Source organism: Olea europaea, chromosome 4 (assembly GCF_002742605.1).
Source record: "Olea europaea var. sylvestris chromosome 4, O_europaea_v1, whole genome shotgun sequence".
Classification (NCBI taxonomy): domain Eukaryota; kingdom Viridiplantae; phylum Streptophyta; class Magnoliopsida; order Lamiales; family Oleaceae; genus Olea; species Olea europaea.
In genome coordinates this window covers 9,566,250-9,586,997 of record NC_036240.1, presented here as the reverse complement: position 1 = coordinate 9,586,997, position 20,748 = coordinate 9,566,250, and the positions used below count along the sequence as shown (strand labels likewise).

At 34.3% G+C, this 20,748-nt stretch overlaps 2 protein-coding genes across 7 annotated transcripts; both read right to left on the bottom strand.

Moving 5' to 3' along the window:
* Positions 1 to 272: 272 nt before the first annotated feature.
* Positions 273 to 7,357, bottom strand: LOC111393566. 2 transcript variants are annotated; one of them, XM_023019162.1, is made up of 7 exons: positions 6,933 to 7,357; positions 5,078 to 5,284; positions 4,230 to 4,424; positions 3,460 to 3,576; positions 3,165 to 3,314; positions 965 to 1,023; positions 273 to 650 (listed from the first exon to the last, which is right to left on the bottom strand). In XM_023019162.1, the coding sequence occupies exons 1-7, from the start codon at positions 7,095 to 7,097 to the stop codon at positions 515 to 517; spliced, it is 1,029 nt and encodes a 342-aa protein (XP_022874930.1). In that variant the 5' UTR covers positions 7,098 to 7,357; the 3' UTR covers positions 273 to 514. The 2 variants fall into 2 exon arrangements, with proteins under 2 accessions (XP_022874930.1, XP_022874931.1); XM_023019163.1 differs by lacking the exon at positions 5,078 to 5,284 and having other exon boundaries at positions 315 to 650; positions 6,933 to 7,347.
* Positions 7,358 to 10,327: 2,970 nt separating this feature from the next.
* On the bottom strand, positions 10,328 to 20,360 carry LOC111393565 (probable uridine nucleosidase 2). Of its 5 annotated transcripts, XM_023019159.1 has the most exons (11): positions 20,300 to 20,360; positions 20,012 to 20,103; positions 19,731 to 19,846; positions 18,595 to 18,654; positions 17,569 to 17,572; positions 17,387 to 17,466; positions 17,206 to 17,310; positions 17,009 to 17,105; positions 14,219 to 14,326; positions 13,993 to 14,128; positions 10,347 to 11,136 (listed from the first exon to the last, which is right to left on the bottom strand). In XM_023019159.1, exons 2-11 carry the CDS (start codon positions 20,055 to 20,057, stop codon positions 10,917 to 10,919), a joined length of 972 nt encoding a protein of 323 aa, XP_022874927.1. In that variant the 5' UTR covers positions 20,058 to 20,103; positions 20,300 to 20,360; the 3' UTR covers positions 10,347 to 10,916. The 5 variants fall into 5 exon arrangements, with proteins under 5 accessions (XP_022874929.1, XP_022874927.1, XP_022874926.1 ...); XM_023019161.1 differs by lacking the exon at positions 18,595 to 18,654 and having other exon boundaries at positions 10,328 to 11,136; XM_023019157.1 differs by having other exon boundaries at positions 10,494 to 11,136; positions 17,387 to 17,572.
* Positions 20,361 to 20,748: the final 388 nt, after the last annotated feature.

Below are 20,748 nucleotides of genomic sequence, written 5' to 3'. Positions count from 1 at the left end.
AGAAATTAATTCTTGTTTATTGTCCAGATTAGTTTTATTTAATAGTGTATCAAACGTCGGAGAAGTAAGCGGATAATCTTCATGGGAAAATGCTAAACCAGACCGTGGACAAGTTTGCCCCCAGGAACTCATCAAATTTTTAGTTCAACATACTACCATCAACCACTTGAATTTAAATTCTTTACGCTCTCACGTGAATCTCAAGGGATTTCGGCATCCCATTTACGCATGCAACTGTAAAAACATTAATAAAAATAAAAAACACGAGTTCAATAAAAAAGAATCAATATTTATTGGGGGAAGGGAAAAGTAAATTTCAGCGAATTATCTGCGCAGATGCGCATTGAACATTGAAAGCCATTATCATTCTGATAAACAAGATATGAATGTGCTCCCGTTTTGCAGTTTCTCTTTTCTGGGTAGACAAAAAAGCGTCAAATCTGTGCATTCTAATCTAGACGGACTTCACTTGTTGAACAACGTAAGGACAAATTAATAATACTTTAGACTTTACTTAATCCAGATAAAAGAGAGTGACAATCTTCCTCATATTTTTCGCTTCTTGACATGTTTCCATGAGCAATCTACTGTCATGAAATGCAAAGCAAATAACTTGTTGTACTTGTGAGATGATGTCCATGTTGCACAGCCTGCATTCACCATCACAAGCAGTTAAAAAGTATATTCGCTACTATTGACAGGGGTAGAGCATGCTCGACTAAGCTTAAAACTAACTCGAAACGTGTTTGATAATTTACATTTTCAGCTATGATTTAATATATATTGCACCAATAAGTTCATCCTGATTACAGAATGAGTGACGATTTTTTTTTGGAAATTCCACAACCCAGCGTAAGTCAGTAACCCAGTTTCATATCATCCACTCAAAAGTTCGGCCAAGCAGCTAAAAATACGTGACAAAAGAGACAAAGAAAATGCTTTCCCAGAGGGCTTTATTGGGTACCTGCTAGCTTCTATCAATGGGAGATGATCATTGTGGGGCTTCTCCATTACATTTTTTACCTGCAAATCCAAGAAGAATTTTATTGCTTAGAATTGGATAATACTGGGTTTCAGTGACCCCACCCTTTTCACGGGACACAAAAGTCCAACCCCTCCTGCTTCCTTCTTCCTGTCTTTCTGAGTAGCATTGTGCTATAGTTAAAACATCCACTGGCACCCTGCCTAAAATGGAGGCAACAATACAAGTACTACATCCAAAGATGAACATACTTGAATATGTTCAAATCTTAATTTGATCTTGACAGAATATTAGAATAATTGGTGAAAAATCCCTTTAAGAGAAAAGACAGACAGGCAAAAAACACACTCAAAGGACTAATATCAGCAACAGTGTATCCAACTGAAGGAAGAAGTAATCAAACATGGCAAAAAATTTATGTTCGTGCAAAAAGAGGTCTAAAATCATTTATAATGTAATAATAAAGTGCATATTCACATTTTTATTTTTATATCAAATCTCAGCAGGTTAATAATTCACACTAAAACCCAGAAGATATATTCATAGTGTGTTTAGAATGGTCAAGAAGAAGACTATTTTTGGAGTAAAACCACCATATTTAGATGTTTCCTATCATGATTCTGTGAAATCAAATCTCAGAATGCTCTCAATTCTTTCCATTCCATGGAATATTTCTGAAACAGCAATTGTTGGGATGATAAATGAAGAATTTATTATGGATAAATTTGAACCGAGGAGGGCAACATGTTATTGTTTATAAGAGAACTGAAAAGTGGACATTCAAGCAAAATCATGCTCAAGTTGCGTTGGATTTTTGCATTTAACAAAATCCCTAGATTTGATGGCAAAAGAATTAATTAACAGGAGTAAAAGCTTTCCCAAATATAGATAGAAACACTCTCAACAAATCCCAAGCAATAGCGCAATGAATAAAAGATGGAATGTGCCCCTATTTGACCAACTCAATACACAAACATAAAGAGACAAAGCATTATGAGGAGTATACTTCTGCAACAACTCCTTTGTTTATTCAGATAAGCACTAAATACCAAATGAATGCATACTCCTAAACCCATGAATTATTTTGGAATTTGGCTTACTAGGGAGCTTGAATGACTATTTTGGGTAAAAAGTAGTATACAATTTATATTAGTATCTTGTTAATTAGATTCGCTGTCATCATAATTTTACACACAATTTCCTGCATTCTTTTTGTAGAGTTTGGAAATGTAAATTTGTTAAAATATCATAAAAATGTCATCTGAATACTATCCTGTGTCAAACCATGCTTTTGTGTCATTACTGTGATTGCAAATAGGTTTCTCTCAGCTTTCTCCCTCTCAGACAAGGGGAAATTAATAAATGCCATTTAATATAATAGTGCATAGCCACCTCAATACAAAGCTGAAACATAAAAATATCTTTTCCTAATATTCTTTTGCACCCATTACTTCTGTGATAAACTTCAAAATAGGTTCTGAATTACCCATTAAACGCCATAAATAGGAAAAGAAATGGACCACAGATCAGTTTTCACCTCACAGTGTCAAAGCAGTGACCACTTCCTAAGGTAAGGTGGTTTCAAGTACTTCACCAAGAAAACAGCAACTCTTTAGGATGAAGTAGTAAACAACTGTCCTGCCATTGCCATTGCATATTGTACATTTATGGTAGGGAAAAAATGAGGAAAAAAGAGCTCAAGATTGCAAGTCAAATTCTAAGCTGGTTTCCTATGAATACATCCTTGAAATGGCTTGGTGAAATATTTTGAAAGAAAGTAAAGATAACAGTTTTAGTGAAAATCATGGCTTCAATCATAATCACACGTCATACATTTATGATTTGGTAAAACACATAGGATGAAGTTTCAAGATTTCAACTCAAATTATATAGTTATTTATTTCCTTGTCTTGCTGAATGGTGTTGTGCTTTGGTCAGAAGGCTTGGTTACATCATAATCCACCACCCTTAAACACCCTTGCACAATGGGAAACCATAAGCACTTAGGCTCTTCGCCTCAGCCTTAAGCAGATAGCAGTTGGGAAAACAGAAAGACTGGTTCAAGGTTTAGAGCAAACTAAGTGTAGAGCAACAAGCGTCAAAATGAATCACATGCCATATGTTTGTCTGAAAAAATTAATAATCAGAACTAAAAAAGTTTGTGTGATCCCCCAATTCTTACTTTAGAAAGTAATTCTTGACTCTCTGGAGGTTGTTTTTTCAAACTTTGTGGCAATATTACAGTGAGCAGCTCTGGTTTTTCAGCACGAAGGGCACCTCTAATAACAGCAGCATTAGTACCTGAAGCTCCTGATGTAAAAATATGATTTTTCTGCAAAAAAATTGAAAAGATAGCCAGGACGTCAAGAGATGAGTAGTCATCAAATAATTGGGAAAATAAGGTTTATTGAACCAAAAAATAATCCAGGCACCACATGAAGTACTTTTTGATGAATCAATTAAAATGGAATTAATACCGTTATAACCAATGCATAGCTGAGAATCTCAATAAGTTCTTGGTGCATGAACCCCATATTTCGAGTCCCAAAAAAGCCAATTGCTCTTGGCCCTTGTTGTTGAATCGCTAATAGCTCCTGACAGACAACAAAAGCAAAACGACATGTGTTGTCATATGTTCTATAGATGCACACGTTAAAAATCCAACCGCAAATTATACCTTGATATTCAAAGCATTTGACTTAATGTTTTGGCCTTTAGACAGATTAACAACCAAGACAATGTGTTTTGCCTCTTCCGTTCTAAGATAGAGCCTAAGACTTGAACTTTAAGGATTTAAACAATATTAAAAATAACATAAATGCAGCACCATGGAAGAGAATATGAGAGAGTTTGTTAAGATTAGTTGAATACGTTCAAAATATGATGAGAACTAACTTAAGTAGCAGCAAAGAGAAAGACAAAAACATGGAGGTATTTGAAGTGCCTTGCAAGAGAAAATAGAACCCACCACTGAAGAGAAAACTCTTTTAGTTGATTTAATAACTCTTTCAATTGGTTTGATAAGAAAACATTGCTGTTGGATGTGCAGTCACAGTATTCCTTATATGATAAATGTTGATTGCTTGAATGAAAATAGAAAATAGACAGTCAAGACAATGTGTGCACCTAAAGTAAATAAGTACTCAAGATAACAATTGACTGAATTGAGGGAATCAACTCCTCCAACGAATTGGTCTAAACTTTCGAATGCATGTTCAGATTTAGCTTTGGTATACGAACAACAAACCTGTAGATAGTCCATATCTGAAACAGGCTTATACTCCGATACCATAACTGCTCCTGACCCTTCAACGAGAGATTGGGCTTGGGTTGGAATCTGAGTTTTGACTTCTTCATCAGAACCAAACATCTGTATCTCATTCTTGTCCCCATCTCTCAGGTTGTCTAAGCTTTGATGTCTTTTCTCACATCCACATAGCCACTATACCAGCACATAGAAAACAGAGGCCCCTGGTAGTAAATCATTAGTGAAAACCAACTGATATGTGAAAATTTATATTTAAGACAGGTATTGTTTGGAAGATCAGCCATCGCATGAAAAGTTACAACAGTCTAAGTAGAGAAAAGATGTTGCAATCATTACGAAAAAACTATAAACACTAGCCGAAGAGATATTTATGCCCAAGTTTCTTCCTTCCATTTTTTTAATTTATTTTTGTAACATAATTTAAAATATGTCTAATTTTTTTTATTTTGGTTTCACATTCACGACCTCAACACATTTACAATAGACTGGATAATATGATCTTATAAATTGATTTAGTTTGCAATTAAGACATATGCTAGTCAATGATCATTGATTCATTAATATCTTGCAGACAAATGTACACAAAATTGGCTACCATGAGGCTGCAAAGCAATCCTAATTTCTTACAGAAACTCATAAAGGGCTAGACTGAATAGCTGCTAATCACAAAATCTAGGTTTCTTCAAGCTTAGTCTTATCACTTCAGCTATAAGATAACCCGTTTCTAGCACACCCATCAATTTAACTAATGTTAGAGAGAACTAAGACAAAAGGTTCTCCAAGCCTTGCATTAGATCAGATCATTAATGAGATCTTAATAAACATACCCTATTTTTACAGATACCAGTTTGTTTGCATAGGCACTCTCTTTGTAAAGCCAAGTCCAGATTGTAGTCATTTCTAAGTCCCCCAATTGGTGTAGTACCACTGGAGACAAGCCAGCTCCCAAGACATAGAGCACAAAGGGCTCTCCCACTCACAAGCAGTAAGCAGTTGAGTTGTATGACCCACCTTGTTTTCCATGAGAATGGAGGCTAAGATCATCCAAGAATCACCATAAGTGGTCAATCTCAATCCAAAATCAAGACAAATATCCATTTCAGAATTGTAGTAATTCAGAGATTTGAGACCCATGTCTAATGGCAAAATGGAAATGCTAGAGGCTGCCGATCTGATTCAGCTTTACGATCACTAAGCAAACATACTCGTACAACACCTTAAAAAAAAAATTTAGTGACTTCAAATTGCTACTACTAGTGTGAAAAATAAGTAATGTTTGGTTGCCTCTAATTTTTATTAGTAAAAGAGACAAGATAGGGACCAAAGGAGGCATTTCACCCAAAAAAAAGGAAAAGAAAAAAAGACGCCGTTTTTCGCATTATCACAGCTTATCAGATCTAACCCTGTACACTCAAACTTCCATTTATCTCCTGACTTTCCAACACTTTAACCTATCATTTACACCTATTGCCCCAAGTCAGGTTGCTTTCAGCATAAAATCTTTTCTCTTTATTTTTTCTGTCAGTGAATCTTGTTAAAATCATCAATTATAAAGCTTTTTCTGCTTATGAAGCTAAACACCTGGTTTTTTTGGAACTTCATATAACCTTGTATCCCGATTTGAGTAAATCTTATATTTATTTACGAATCCTTAAGGTTTTGGAGTGAAAATTTTCCTCTCTTTCTGGTCTGATGAGAAATATTCTCAAAAGAATTATTTTTACAATTCAATAGTTTCCATCAAATTATTCAAATCTGCACGACAAATTACATATTTAAAATACCAAATTTACCAATTACTAATTTTTTCTTCTGTGAATAACATCTAATGCCCATTGCATATGACTCTCCGAATTTACCTAGACGGCCATTTGATGTCACATCGTATTTAACAGAACATCTTCTCCGTTCACATTTATCTCGCACTGATGTACTTTTCACCTCTCATTTAAGTACCAGCTCGGAATAGAAGCAGCGGAATCTTTAAGATTTCCCTATTTTACTCCTATTTATGTAACTTTACAGATGCCAAATGCCCATTTGTCACTAAGAACCAAGAACAAAAGAAAAACCAAGAAACAATGCAGGGGATATATCTTGGGAACCGAGATATTATGGAAAATAAAAAAACAAAATACAATCTATAATTTCTGATCCATATCATGAGCTAATTCAGTCGATTGCGAGTTTATGCATCTATAAAAATTACAAGCATTCACAGCACAATCTAATTATGTAAATTCCAAGACAAGACTTATGTAGGGATGACAATCCCATACTTCTCACTCTCAAAAAATTGCACCTCGTTCTTTATATATAATTCCATCCAGTTCTTTTTCTAAATACAACAATTCACATTGCAGCGAATTTTCTTCCTCAGGTGATAACGTGATTTAAACTCATTTTAGTGGATCCATCAGATTGAATGATATCCAATAAAAACTAACAATTTTGCAAATAACAATGAACGAAAACCTAAAATATAAACAGAAGCACCAAAATTGAGACACCCATAATGCGGCATAAAATAATAACAAAATACAATTTAAATCCCTCAAGCTCAAAATAATTCTTCTTCAAACATCAAATTACAAAGACCCATTTCCCCAACTAATTATACTACGAAAAACAAACAAAAATCCACATATATAAACAAACATACAGAAAGAAAAAAAAAATTACCCGGTTTCTCCGCAGAGGAGAGCGTTGTGAAGAAGCGAACCTTGGGTCATTCCGTGAAGAAAGGGACTGAAAAGGGCTAAAACTACAGGCAGATGTTGTTGTGATAACAGTAGAAAAGTGAGAAAGTTTGAAGGAATCAAAATGCATCAATGAGGGCGTTGTCATTTCCCTCTATCTTAGTCGCACTTTTCTTGAAATAATTTATACACACTACAGAGTAAAATCCCTTTTCCACACTGCAATTCTACTGCTACTTGTAGTTTTAATTGGTTGGTTTACAGTTCTCTACTGAATCTATTTCTGGGCATATTTTCTTGAAATCTCTTTTTTTCGTAAGAGAGAGCCTGTGGTTGATGATAGACTGGAGTGGAATTTGATGAGAAGGGGGGATCCTTTTTTATTGACTAACGCCTATTTATTATCGTAACTATGGAACACGGGCGACGTTATCTCTCCCATTTTTCTCCATTTATCAATGTTTGAAAAATCTACCGACCATCAACTCGAAAAAGAAAAGGGTCAAGGATCAAAAGTTCGAATCGGGTCGAACCGAAATCCACCCGTTTTTTTTATTATTAATTTTACAAAAAAACAGCAAATGAAAACAAGTTTTTCGAAATCACAAAAACTATAACAAGCATTCAATTAATAAAAATAATTAAATACAATCAACAAAATAACGTCCTGCTCAATCCAATTACGTAATGTAAGATAAGTTCATAAAATTAGGTAATTAACAATGTCAACTCTCACGAGTTAATTAGGATAAGTTTGAAGGTCTGAAAATTCATTAATTTTGAATCTCGAAAACTCAGCATGGAAGAATGAGGAGAAGTTTGAAAGTCTAAAAATATTAAAAAATAAGGGTTTTAATTGTTTTAAAATTCATTAATTTTGAACCAGAAAAATCGTGAAAACCAGGGGCGGGTCAAAGTTTTTATAAAACCCGGGTGGGTTACCGATTTTAAAGGCGGTTTTTAAATTTAAGGTTCTCAAGGCCTAACCGACCCGAATTTGGTCCTAGTTCCCGGTTTATCCGGTTGAACCGGCCGAATCGGGTCGGTTTTTACAACACTGCTATTTATATCACATCTCCTCCCCTCGTAAACATTGAACTATCCAATTTCATTATTCCACATAAATTTCATTATCATAATGATAAATAGTATTATTTTTTTTTATTTGGTCCTTTTTGCTTGCTTTTTGTTATATATTGAGTATTGGAAAAAGAAATGTAAATTAATAATTTTTATTTTTTTACTTTTACTTTTATTTCAAAATATTATGTGAAATAAATATCAAACATATAAGTAGGAATATCAACGAGCTGAATCGGCTTGCAAGCCAAAACTCGAGGCTTGAGCAAAATTAAAACAATTTTTTCTGTCCGAATCGAGCTGAGCAAAAGTTTGGCCAAAAATTTGAGGCTCAACCTGAGCTTTCGAATCTGGCCATACCGAGTCGAGCCAACTTATTATTATTATTATTATTATTATTATTTGGTTTTCATTAAAAGGCAGCTTACTGCCTCTTTTGTTTATTTTATTATTATTATTATTATTTTTAACGAGCCAATCCGACGATCCATCGGCCTGCTCGAGCTCGACCTGTCACCCCAACAAGAAGTTGATGGAGTTGGAACAAGAAGTTCCAGTAGAATGCGATGAAAAGTGAAGAGAGAACACAACATTTAAGGAATTCGCAACATTAATTCAAGCCGTTCTTAAACTCCACCAAAAGCATTAAAACATCATCCACAATGGTGAAGAGGATAAGAAACAAATAATCGCATTGTCTAACAGCTAATCGACACGAGGAATAGGGATTCGGTAGTAATTAATACACATTTAGCTAAGGAAGGAAAATGAGCATGGGCAATTGATCTTTATTAATCTATTCACTTGGGTACATCCACTTTAATAACAAAGAATCTGTCCTGGTTTCATTTGGATTACCAAAAGGATCTTCTTTGCATGCCCCAGGGAAGATTACATTTCTGAACTCCAATTCAAGCATAAAATCGATGCTGATGGACTGAAATGGCGAGATTCAGACCAAATAATGTCGAAATCCCAAATTGATTGAGTAAAGATTGTCTTTTATTCCAATTACCATAGATAAGATATTGTGATTTATTATAATTGTAGGAGATTTATTTTTTATTTTTTCCTTTTCCATGTATTCTGCTTGTACTATAAAAGGACCAACTCACTGTACATTATTTGTGAGAAAAAATAAAAGTTCTCTCCCGAGTTTTATTTTCATGGTATCAGAGCCATACCTATAGAAATAGACGCTAAATCTTCAATTCTCGGTGTCAATAACTCTGTTTTGACGGTTCTCTTGCAAGTTTCAAGGTCAATCAGTGTCTGGTCGACGACACCGTCCTTTGCCTGCCTCCGCCTCGGTGGTTGGAGTTTTGCATCAGAATTTTTGACGTCTGTTGGTGTTCGACGCAATTTTCAGCGTCTCTCTGGGTGTATTGACGCGACTTCCAATGTCTCTTGAGCAATAAGAGGATATTCCAACTCTCCTCTGACTGCATTCGATGCTATTCCGACATCACTGTGGGCTCGCATCTTTGTGGGTATTACCGTGACTGATTTTGGTGAACCACTGTTGGATTTTGGGCTAGTATTTGTTGGGCCTAAGTTAGTTTGGGCCATTGTATTATTCTTCTTCTTGGTGGATTAAATTTATTTGGGCTAATTTTCACCATGCCATCAGAGATATCATGTTCATTGGCCCGCAAATGTAATTTCTTTAGAGCCCGAAATTTTACTGCACTCGCTAAAGTGCCATGGATGATTAACTCAGGGGCATTCGATCATATGACAAGCTCTTACAATTTGTTTGTTACATACTCACTACGTGCGAGTAATCTTAAAGTTAAGATTGCAGATGATTCTCTCTCGACAATTGCAGGAAAATGGAGTATTCAAATTTCTGACTCTATAACTTTAGAATCGGTCCTTCATGTTCCAAATTTATCGTACAATTTATTATCTATAAGCCAGCTAACAAAAACTTCCAATTGCTCCGTTAAATTCTTTCCATCACATTGTATTTTTCAGGACCTATAATCGAGGGGAAAACGATTGGTAGTGCTAAAGAAAGTGAAGGACTCTACTACTTTGAGAAAGTTGATGTGAGTAACCAGTGTCAACTTAAAATTTGTGATTCTGTATCTGTTCTTAGTGATTGTGAAATTATGTTATGGCATTTTAGAATGGGTCATTCGAACTTTCAATATTTGAAACATGTATTGCCCTCTATTTTCATAAATAAAAAGCAAGTTAATTTTCAATGTGAAATCCGTGAACTTGCAAAGCACCAACACACATCATTCCCACAATCCACATACAAAACATCAAAACCATTCACCATGATTCACAGCGATGTATGGGGACCCTCACAAATCTCAATTTGTACCCACACAAAATGGTTTGCCACTTTTATTGATGATTACACTCAATTTAGTTGGATCTACCTACTCAAAGATAAATTCGATTCCGTCCCATGTTTATCAACTTTCATTCCATGATCCAAACACAATTTCAAACATAAATTCAAATCTTACACACTGATAATGACACAAAATACTTCAATATCATCATGGGTGACTTCCTTCAAAAACATAGAATAATTCATCAAAGTTTTTATGTTGACACTCCTCAACAAAATGGGAAGCAGAACGCAAAAATAGGCATCTCCTAGAGGTTGCTCGTGCTTTAATGTTTACTATGAATATGCCTAAGATGTTGTGAGGGATGCTATCCTCACATCCACCTATTTTATCAATCGAATGCCCAATCGTGTCCTAAACTTCGAGACACCAATCCAAAAATTTAAGAAATACTTCCCGATTCAGCTCTAATCTATCCCTAAGAGTGTTTGGCTGTACTACATTCGTTCATATTCACTCTCATCACCAAAGTAAACTGGATCCCCGAGCTATTCAATGTGTTTTGATTGGATATTCTCTTACACAAAAGGGCTACAAATGCTATGACCACGAAAAAAATCTTTGTAAATCTTGACATTACCTTTTTCGAAAATACTCCATACTTTACCAACACCCCTCTTTAGGGGGAGACCTTGCATGAAGATTGGTTCATTGACCTCAGTCCCTCTTCTCCTGAACGTGTCCCACCATCTGAGTCTACTACACCAATGACAGAAGGGAACTTGAACACAGGGGAAGCTGTAGAAAAACAAAATGATAAGGAGATACTGGTTTATTTAAGAAAGCCAAATCAAAGAACTTGGAAAATCTTACATCTGAAACACCTAAAGAGTCAGAACCGATGGTAGCTCAGAACCTTAGAAAGCCCTAGAGATGTTGAATACGAATTTACCCATTGCTATCAGAAAACAAACACGGTCATGTACTCTCCATCATATTTCAAAATTCTTATCATATAATACTTTATCTACGGGATTTTGTGCTTTTACCACTCATCTTAACAGTACAGTGATCCCAAGAACTATTTAGTAAGCTTTGGAAATTCAAAAATGGAGAGAAGCAGTTTTGAAAGAAACGCAAGCTTTGGAAAAAATGAGACCTAGGAAGTGATGGATCTGTCAAAAGGAAAGAAACTCGTTGGATATAAATATGTCTAGAACGAGAAAGTAGAGGCAAAGAAGGAGATATATCAAAAAGTAAAAGCATCTTTAACTTGAAATACAAAGTTGATGGGACAATAGAATGGTATAAAGCTCGGTTGGTTGCAAAATGATACATATAGACTTAGGCATTGACTATACAGAAACATTTGCACCAGTAGCAAAATTGAATACAATTCAGGCTCTTCTATCACTAGCTGCAAATTTAGATTGACCACTTCAGCAACTGGATATTAAAAATACTTTCTTAAATGGGGAATTGGAAGAAGAAGTATTCATGACATTACCACCAGGATATTGTAAGGTAAATTAAAGAAATCGGGCATGTAAGCTAAAAAAGTCCTTATACGGATTGAAGCAGTCAACAAGAGCATAGTTTGATAGGTTTGCGAAAGTACTGAAAAGCCAGGGATATCGCCAAAGGCAGTCAGATCACACCATGTTTCTTCGACCATTTGAAAATGGTAAAAAAATGATTCTAATAGTATATGTCGATGATATTATTTTGATAGGTGATAATATAGTTGAAATGGAAAGACTAAAGAGAAGCCTTGCCACTGAATTTGAGGTAAAGGATTTGGGACTAATGCGATACTTTCTAAGAATGGAAGTTGCCAGATCTAGATGAGGCATCAGTGTATCTCAATGAAAGTATGTTCTTGATCTTTTAATCAAAATCGGCATGCTTGGATGCAAACCAAGTGATACACTCGTGGATGTGGGAAGGAAAAATGAAGATGGAGAAAAGCCAGTAGAAATTTAAAGATATCAAAGATTGGTTTGAAAGCTAATCTACCTATCACACACTAGATTTGACATCGCATTTGCAGTTAGCTTGGTAAGTCAACACATGCATCCTGGAAGAAAAGTCACCTAGAAGCTGTCTACAAGATATTAAGATATCTCAAGGAACCGCAGGAAAGTGGTTGCTCTTCAAAAAGGGTGAAAGTAAAGGCATAGAAATTTTTATAGATGCAAACCGGGCAGGCTCAATAGAAGATAAAAGGTCCACTACTAGATATTGTACCTTTATACGGGGAAATTTGGTAACATGGAGAAGTAAGAAACAGAATATGGTGGCTAGAAGTAATGTAGAAGCTGAGTTTACAGCTGTAGCATAGGGTATATGCAAAGGACCGTGGTTGAAAAAACTGTTGGAAGAATTAAATGTTGTAGTAAGGTTGCCCATCAAACTTTACTGTGATAATAAAGCAGCAATCAATATTTCTGTGAATCCAGTTCAGCATGACCAAACAAAGCAAGTAGAGGTGGATAGACACTTTATTAAGGAAAATATTGAGGAAGGGATCATTTGCATGACTTATGTTCCCACACAAACACAGGTTATAGATGTTTTCACCAAAGGATTACCTAGACAGAAATTCGATAATTTCATTTTCAAGTTGGATATGATTAACATCTATAATCCAACTTGAGAGGGAGTGTCGAAATACCTAATTGATTGAGTAAAGATTGTCTTTTATTCAAATTTAACATAGATAGGATATTGTGATTTATTATAATTGTATGAGATTTATTTTTTTTCTTTCCCTTTTTCATGTATTCTCCTTGTACTATAAAAGAACCAACTCACTGTGCATTATTTGTGAGAAAAAATAAAAGTTCTCTCCCAAGTTTTATTTTTAAATAACTAGATGGAGAAAATCTTCAAGCAGCACAAGTTTTGTTCTGAATAATTTAAGAATGCATTAGCCGTTCCATGACCAACTTCACAACCGTGGGAGCATCAACAGTGACTGCCACCTTGACCGAGGGTTTATCAGACCATTCAGTGACTTCCTCGAAGCTGGATTTTGTAGTGAAAGTGCAAATTTGTGAGTACAGAGGGACGGCAAAAATGAGATTTTCTTCTTGCTATAATAGAATGCATGAAAACCAATCCTTTCATTTTCCATGTAACTTTAAAATCAAGAATAGGAAAAGTATAATGACAATAGTGACTGGAATCATGACATATATATCTGTTAACTTCCGTGTTTGTGTCTAATCATTTTCCTAGGACAACGGTTGCATCTTTTCCTGTTTCAAGTGAGCAATATTTTACTTCCACTGGTATTAATTTAAAAAATAAGCCGGTCAAAATACTTTTCAGAAACTTTTAAAAGTAAGCCTAGAAAGTAAAGACATTGACCCCACAGATGAAAGTTCTACGCCACTACTCTGCAGCATGTTAGAGAGTTTCCCTAAAATAAGAGAGCATTTAATATTTTAATCTCATAGTCTAAACTTCATGGAGTTAAAATTGTCAGTCATGTCTAATTTTCTTTTCATTTTCATTTTCATCATTATACAATGAAATCAGGCAATAACTGAAAAGAAACAATGGATTCAAACAATGTTATAAGCCCATTTGCATTAGCAGTGGAATACTTCAATAAAAGATGATATAAATAGGTATGACCAGAACTTCTACCTTTTCTTTTTGTTATAGAACAATGTTAGACCCCTAGTGATGCCAGTAGTCTGGACTCGGACAGCACCTTCTGTACAGGTGATCAGCGAAGGTTTAACAGCAGCAAGAAGGGCTGTGGGGTCGTGAAGGTAAACACCTGCATTAAAAAAAATAATAAGTCCCAACTAACATCAGAAGTCATTTTCACGATATCTAGCCATTGCTGTAGTTCCCGTTCAGAACAAACCTTTTGTACTGTATGCATCATGATGATAGGAAAAATACACGTCTAAAATTTTGTTTAGATATTGAGCAAACTTTCCATTTGATTCTGCCAGCTTTTCTCTATCCGCATCTACAAAAGAAAAGGGTAAAATGCAGATTCATATGCCAAAATATAATTTATGAAAAATAAGGTCGCATAAATGTTTTGATGGGTTCGGAAATGTAGAGCATTAAACCAATCTTTGCAGTTCTGCCTAGCCAAGAAATGGAAGAGACAGAAACTGAAGGAATTACAAATTTTCTGTTACTCGAGGCTTCATTTGATTGTTAGGAAAATAATGTAACAGGAGTTTCACAGGAAGAGAACATTAATGTGAAAGAAATAAAAGGCAGGATGTAAAAATGTAGGTGCACATAAAACAAACAACATGAATTTTTTCACAGAAGTTAAAAAATTTGAACCGAAACTTACGGATATGGACAGGTACATGTATAACAATAATTAACATTTATTTTTCACATAACGTTTGGAGTACTATTAATTCGTTTTGCAACTCTTTTAATTATGTTACATGATAAAAATTCAGTCTCACTAAAAATAATATTGAAGTTAATTATCACATAGCCAGGGAGATTTTCAGGAGTATTGAGAATCTATGACTTAGTTTTAGTTAAATATAAGGTATTACAGCTTTATTAGTTTTCAATAAGTTGACTCTTATATATTTACCTAGTAGTAAGCATTAATTTTCTTCATACAGTAACTAAAAAATAATAATCATTTTCTTAATTACTTTATTATTTTAATAAAATGTCATTAATAGTGAAAATTAATAACTCGATAGAAGTAATAAATAACAACTTTTATTTCCCTTAAAACTGATTTATTATCACAAATTTTAAATCAAAAAATAATCATAAACAATATTTTAAAGTTAGTTTATATAAAATGAAGTTCATCTATCTGCTCCTCCCTCCCCCAGTTGTCCTACCCCAATTTGCTCCCCCTTATTTTGCTTTCCAGACCGTACTTTCTCAGGTTCTTTTCTTTGTTTTCCCTTATTCATTCCCTCATGCTATTATTTTTCTTTATTGTGATGGTTTCTATATTATCTTTTTATGGTAAATCTATAGTTAAGCTCATACATATTATTCCCTGAATATACATACAGATCTCAAAATACTTTGCTCCAACCATTTGGCACTTGAATTTGTCTCTTAAGAGCTTAATTCTATGCATAAGCTTAATTGGAGATGACACATACTGACGCTAGCCTTACCTATAAGGACACCTCAATAGCTGATATTGTGTGCATTTCAATCATTATCTCCACTACCTCCCCATGTAAAGAGGTCACTTGCAAACTACCTCCCTCAGATGGAAATAGCTAATATACAAGCCAAAACTCTATAATCTAAAAGTACTTCTCATTGCCTAACACCAGCAACATTGTCCAAAAGTTTATCGTAAGAGTTAAGAGGACAAGTTGATACACCCCAAAAAAACAATGGTTATCATCATGTAAACCACTAAGATAAGATGGCATTTTTAGAAGCAATAGATTAAAAACAGGAATGGGGAATTTTCTAGCAATGTTTAATTTGCAAAAAGATTTAAACATGATCTTTTGGCCGTAACTTTGTTGTTAAATAAGCACTTGAAAGGATCTTCATAATAATTATTTTTTAACTTTATTTCCTTCTAGTCAGCCACCTAATCGTTTTAAGAAATCCTTGAAGAAGACAGAAAGTGCTCACAAGTTTGGCCTTAGGCGGGTCTTGTTTATTTGCATCACAGTACTCGTTTAGGTGCTCAGCCTTGGATTGAATACCTAGTCTACTCTTACGACAACGAACTAAGCCTTGTTTTAAATAAATTTAGAGTCAGCGAGATCCTCTTTCGTCCCTCAGTTTGATTCATTGATAAACCTACTTGAAGATCCAAAGCAGCCAGATCCTTGGCAGCCACAAGCAAACGTGTTTGGTATGGTGTATCTTATCTCTTATAACATGTTCGAGATTGCATTAAATGAACATGAGCTTTTTTAGTTCTTCGCAAAATACAAAACACTGTGTCTCAACACTCGGTACCATAAAACATACCTAGTCCAAAATTTTGCCAGAAATAAATTTTGTTTATAACCTCCTTTGAATTTATTAATGGTTAACTATTATAGTATTATATGGTCTTTGTTACAAAATGAGATAAGCTCTTAAAGCTTGTTTCAGTGCCATTATATAAACTATTGATACAGATAAAAATACAAATATAAATACAAATACATTACAGTCCTCCATCTTAAAAATATAAATAAAAGGGATAAAATACGAATATAGAATTGAACAGCAAAACTTAGAGCAATAGAGAAATAACTCTAACTTTTACTTTTACTTTTACAGGTTTTCATTATAAGTTCTTAGGTGTTTCTTATTTTCCAAAAGAAGTTTATTTCAGTTGTCACCAGTTGCCTAAGATTTGGGACGGACAAGATTTGGGATGGACAAGTCTGTCACCCTGCCTCACCTAGCTATTTTGACAATTATCATGCAAATAACTAAAATTTTATAGTTCTTTGAAAATGTTTCACCTACGTGTCCTACCAGAATTGTTGAAGAGGAAGTTGCAAAAGTAGTTAAAATGGATAGAAAGAATAACCAACAGATAAACAGCACATTTAATACCAAGCACATATGACCAGTGAGAAAAGTTGGTCATCACATCCTGAACACTGATAATACGAAACTTAAGATGGAAAGAGGGCTTGTAAATTAATAGTACGCCATTAAAACATGGCAGAAAGAAAATGATTACCAGTTAAAACAACTTGATGGGTAACATTTATCCCAACTGCCAAAACATCAGCTCCACTTGTGAATACAATATCTGCAGCCTCTGGATCTCCAAAAATCTTGTTGTCCAATCAGGAGTGAAAGGAAAGAAAAACCAAATCAAGAAAAATAGGGCCAGGACCTATGACTCACATACAGATACTTTAATGAGAAACTCACATTCGCTTCAGCTGCAGGATTCACATTCCCATTTACTACAAATGCACCACCTAGAAGAACAATTTGCCCAATGTTTTTGACAAAGGAAGGATCTGACTGTATAGCCTGTATTAATCGATTAATCTAGTGAGAATATTTCCAAAAAGAACTCAAAATGGATTGAGAGATTCAAGAAACTGACCAGTGCAATATTTGTTAGAGGACCCAAGGCCACCACAGTGACCTTTCCAGGATAAAGATTAGCTTGCTGGATAAGAAAATCTGCAGCAGACAGTTCAATTGGCTGTCTTTTAGGCGGAGGAAAGTTTTGGTTTCCCAATCCATCGTTACCATGGACAAAATCAGCAATTCGAAGTTTTGTACCTTTCTTTACATGAATTGGAAATGAAGTGAATATGTGAGTCATAATCCAAATAACAGAATCTTCTTCCAGATATGTATTTCACATATTAAGCAGTTTAATAAATATATGAGCAAGCAAACCAAAAACAATTGACAGAAAAGCATTCCAAAATTAAGTTCCCCAGAAATTATAACGACAACTTCCGCATACTTTTCCAATGATATACCTCATTCAGTTTAGTTCTTGCTTAGGCAGGAACATTGGAAGAACATAGTTTGTACATAACATGAACTTCATGTTAAAAAATAAAAATAAAAAAATAAAAAAGAAGAAGAAGAAAGGATGTAGATGCATATCCCGAAATCATGTGATCATTAGCATTTGCAATTTGTTGTATCTCATAGAAATGAAACTGACACAGTCCATGCAATTCATAAACCACCACATATCATCTTCTTCACCGTTTAAAGAGAGAAATAGGACAGGTTTCAGGCTTTCTATATTCCCCAGAAGTTAGCAACTCATAATTTCTCGACCTCCTCCTGAAGAACAAGAATTAGGTGATAAATGCCAATCAAAACACTCGAGCTTCACAATTGGTTCCTCAGATGTAGCAACTACCACTCTTACTTAAATCCAATTATGTGAAGCATCAGACTCATATGACCAAAAACGAAATCTAATTATCAGTGAAACCGCAAAAGAGAGACATTTTTAATTGGTGATACTGTCTTCTTTATAGGAACTCGTGCCTTGATTTGTAAATGAAGCCATTGATTTCTCCAACAAAGCTCGGTAAATTCATTGAGTATAACTGATAGAAAGGTCTAGTTATACTACTAATAAAGATTATTTAAATGGAACACCATTTATGATATAAACCTAACTACCTAAATGTCATTCCACGCTCATATACAGTTGTCTTTTATGGAGAACAAGAATTGCTCATTTCATTGACAAAAACAGAAAAGGCAAAATTTTATATCTAGCGTTTGATTTTATCAGGTATAAAAACACAAAACATAGACTGTAATAACGATGCATACGGTAATTGTCACATGAGAGCCCTTGGCCACAGGAATATCTGTCCTCTCTGCTATCTCCAACTGTATTATTAAAAAAATTCTCCAAACATCAGTGGCCAAAATTATCAAAATAGAAAACTAAAACTTTAAAATTCGATTATTGCCACGCAGACAGTTAACAAAGAAATGGTTGAATGAATAAATAACAGAGCAACATCGACCACAGAATCACGATAAATAGTAAAATTTTCATCCAACCAATATTCATAGAAAGTATTAACAAGACCGAGGGAATTTCCACCCACCCCTCAGCGAATGTGGTCACAACTAGTATGCATTTCAATGCCAATGTTATACAATCATTTTTAACACATGTATCTTACTTTGCTAATTGTGAATCTGTGACAGATTTGTTTATCAACACTACCAGACTAAATGACAACAATTTCTCCTAGAGTAAAAAAAAAGTTTGCATATTTGCAATATTAATGGCTGCAATTACTCACATGTTCACTACAAGATTAATTACAATAAATGCAACTTTTCGAGTCTCATCTGTGACTTCAATTTATCAGTGGTTTGTGTTCTCTTACACAAGGACTATACTATCTGCAAAGAGTGTTTTTGATCCTGATCTTGTATACCCCTTAGTTAACTTATTTTTAATAAAAACAAACAAATACGAATCAGAAGGAATCCTTGACACAACCATACAGTAGTAATAGGAAACTCTCTAAACTTTCGTTTGTAATTCTAAATAGAGGGTACAACCACAGTGATCAGGAGAGTTTGTGAGGTTTCGATTATGGAAGGACTGAATCAAGGGTATCGTATTTGCTTTTCTATTCTCTTTATTGAGACTTGTACCTTATTGACATATTAAGACCTAGATACCGTACAACACTTACTTGGATCTGTACACTCTCTTTCCCTATTATACCATGTCCTTCCCATTCCCAGCTTAATATTCATTCACGTAGTTGATACAATGGGAAAAGAAAACTAGTCTCATAGAAGTAAAAAAGGCTAAAAATTTGCTCTCTGATTCAAAGGTTGCGCCTTGATCTTTAAGAAAATTACATAATTTTACAGAACTTAGAGAGCAAAAAATTGAAAAGAGATAAAATTGAAAATAAAAAATGATTAAAACTTTGTACCAGATGCAAAGCATTTCTGGTGGCGAGAGTGGTGTAGACGTTGCCAAAGATAGTAGTGAGCCCAATCACTTCCACTTCCGGTGATTTTAGCGCCAAAAAAATCGCCATCGCGTCATCTATGCAAATAAAAATTCAGCATCGCATTATTATAGAGCAACGAAATCCAAATCTCAGTTTAAGCAATTAAAATCAGTTCACATATCTATTTACACAGATAAACATAACTCATGTATGTATGTATGTATGTGTATATATATATATATATATATATATATATATACCAATGCCAGGATCGGTGTCTATGATGATTTTCTTGCGTTCTGCCATGATTTGATTTTGATAATAGCTGATCGGATTATTTTCTTGCAATATAGCCCCTGTTTGGCCCCATTACGGGGAAAATTTAATGTATAGAATAGTATTTTTTGAAAAATGAGTGGTTGAAAAAGAAAGAAAAATTTTCGATTTACGTATAATATTATTTTATGGAAGATTGTGTGATTGAAAATAGAAAAGAGAAAAATAGAATGTAATGTAATGTAATTTAATGAAAATCAAACAAGGGTATACATTTTGCTAGAATCGATTCAGTTGGTGTTGACTAATAACTAACGGATAGCTTTAGCCCCCCATTTGACCCAGTTAAATTCAATTACATTATAATCCATTTCTCTCGCTTCTATTTTCAATCACACAATCTTTCATAAAATAATATTATACATAAATAAAAAAAATTTCCTTCTTTTTCAACCACTCATTTTTCTAAAAAATATTAATCCCCCCATTTTCATTTTCAGGTAATGGGGGTCAAACGAAGGCTTAATGCGTTGGTAGAGTTGTGACTGAATTTAATCCATGTCTTTGATTGTTGGTGACTGAAATTTAAAATGTCAAATTCTAATAATTAAATTTAGATTTATGTTTTCGATTGCTCATCGAAAATTAAAATATTGAATTTTAGCCATTGAACTTTAAAAATTTTTATACATTATTTACTGTAAACTCGATATTTTTTAAA

Excerpts from the sequence above, each read along its gene's own strand:
- LOC111393566 (XM_023019162.1), bottom strand. The coding sequence starts at position 7,097 with ATGACAACGCCCTCATTGATGCATTTTGATTCCTTCAAACTTTCTCAC. Across the intron at positions 3,315-3,459 it reads GCTATGCATTGGTTATAACG|AAAAATCATATTTTTACATC; the intron begins GTATTAATTCCA and ends ATTTTTTTGCAG. Across the intron at positions 651-964 it reads CCATTGATAGAAGCTAGCAG|GCTGTGCAACATGGACATCA; the intron begins GTACCCAATAAA and ends TGGTGAATGCAG.
- LOC111393565 (XM_023019157.1), bottom strand. The coding sequence starts at position 20,057 with ATGGCAGAACGCAAGAAAATCATCATAGACACCGATCCTGGCATTG. Across the intron at positions 19,847-20,011 it reads AGACACCGATCCTGGCATTG|ATGACGCGATGGCGATTTTT; the intron begins GTATATATATAT and ends TTATTTGCATAG. Across the intron at positions 11,137-13,992 it reads TTCTATAACAAAAAGAAAAG|CTTCCCCTGTGTTCAAGTTC; the intron begins GTAGAAGTTCTG and ends GTTTTTCTACAG.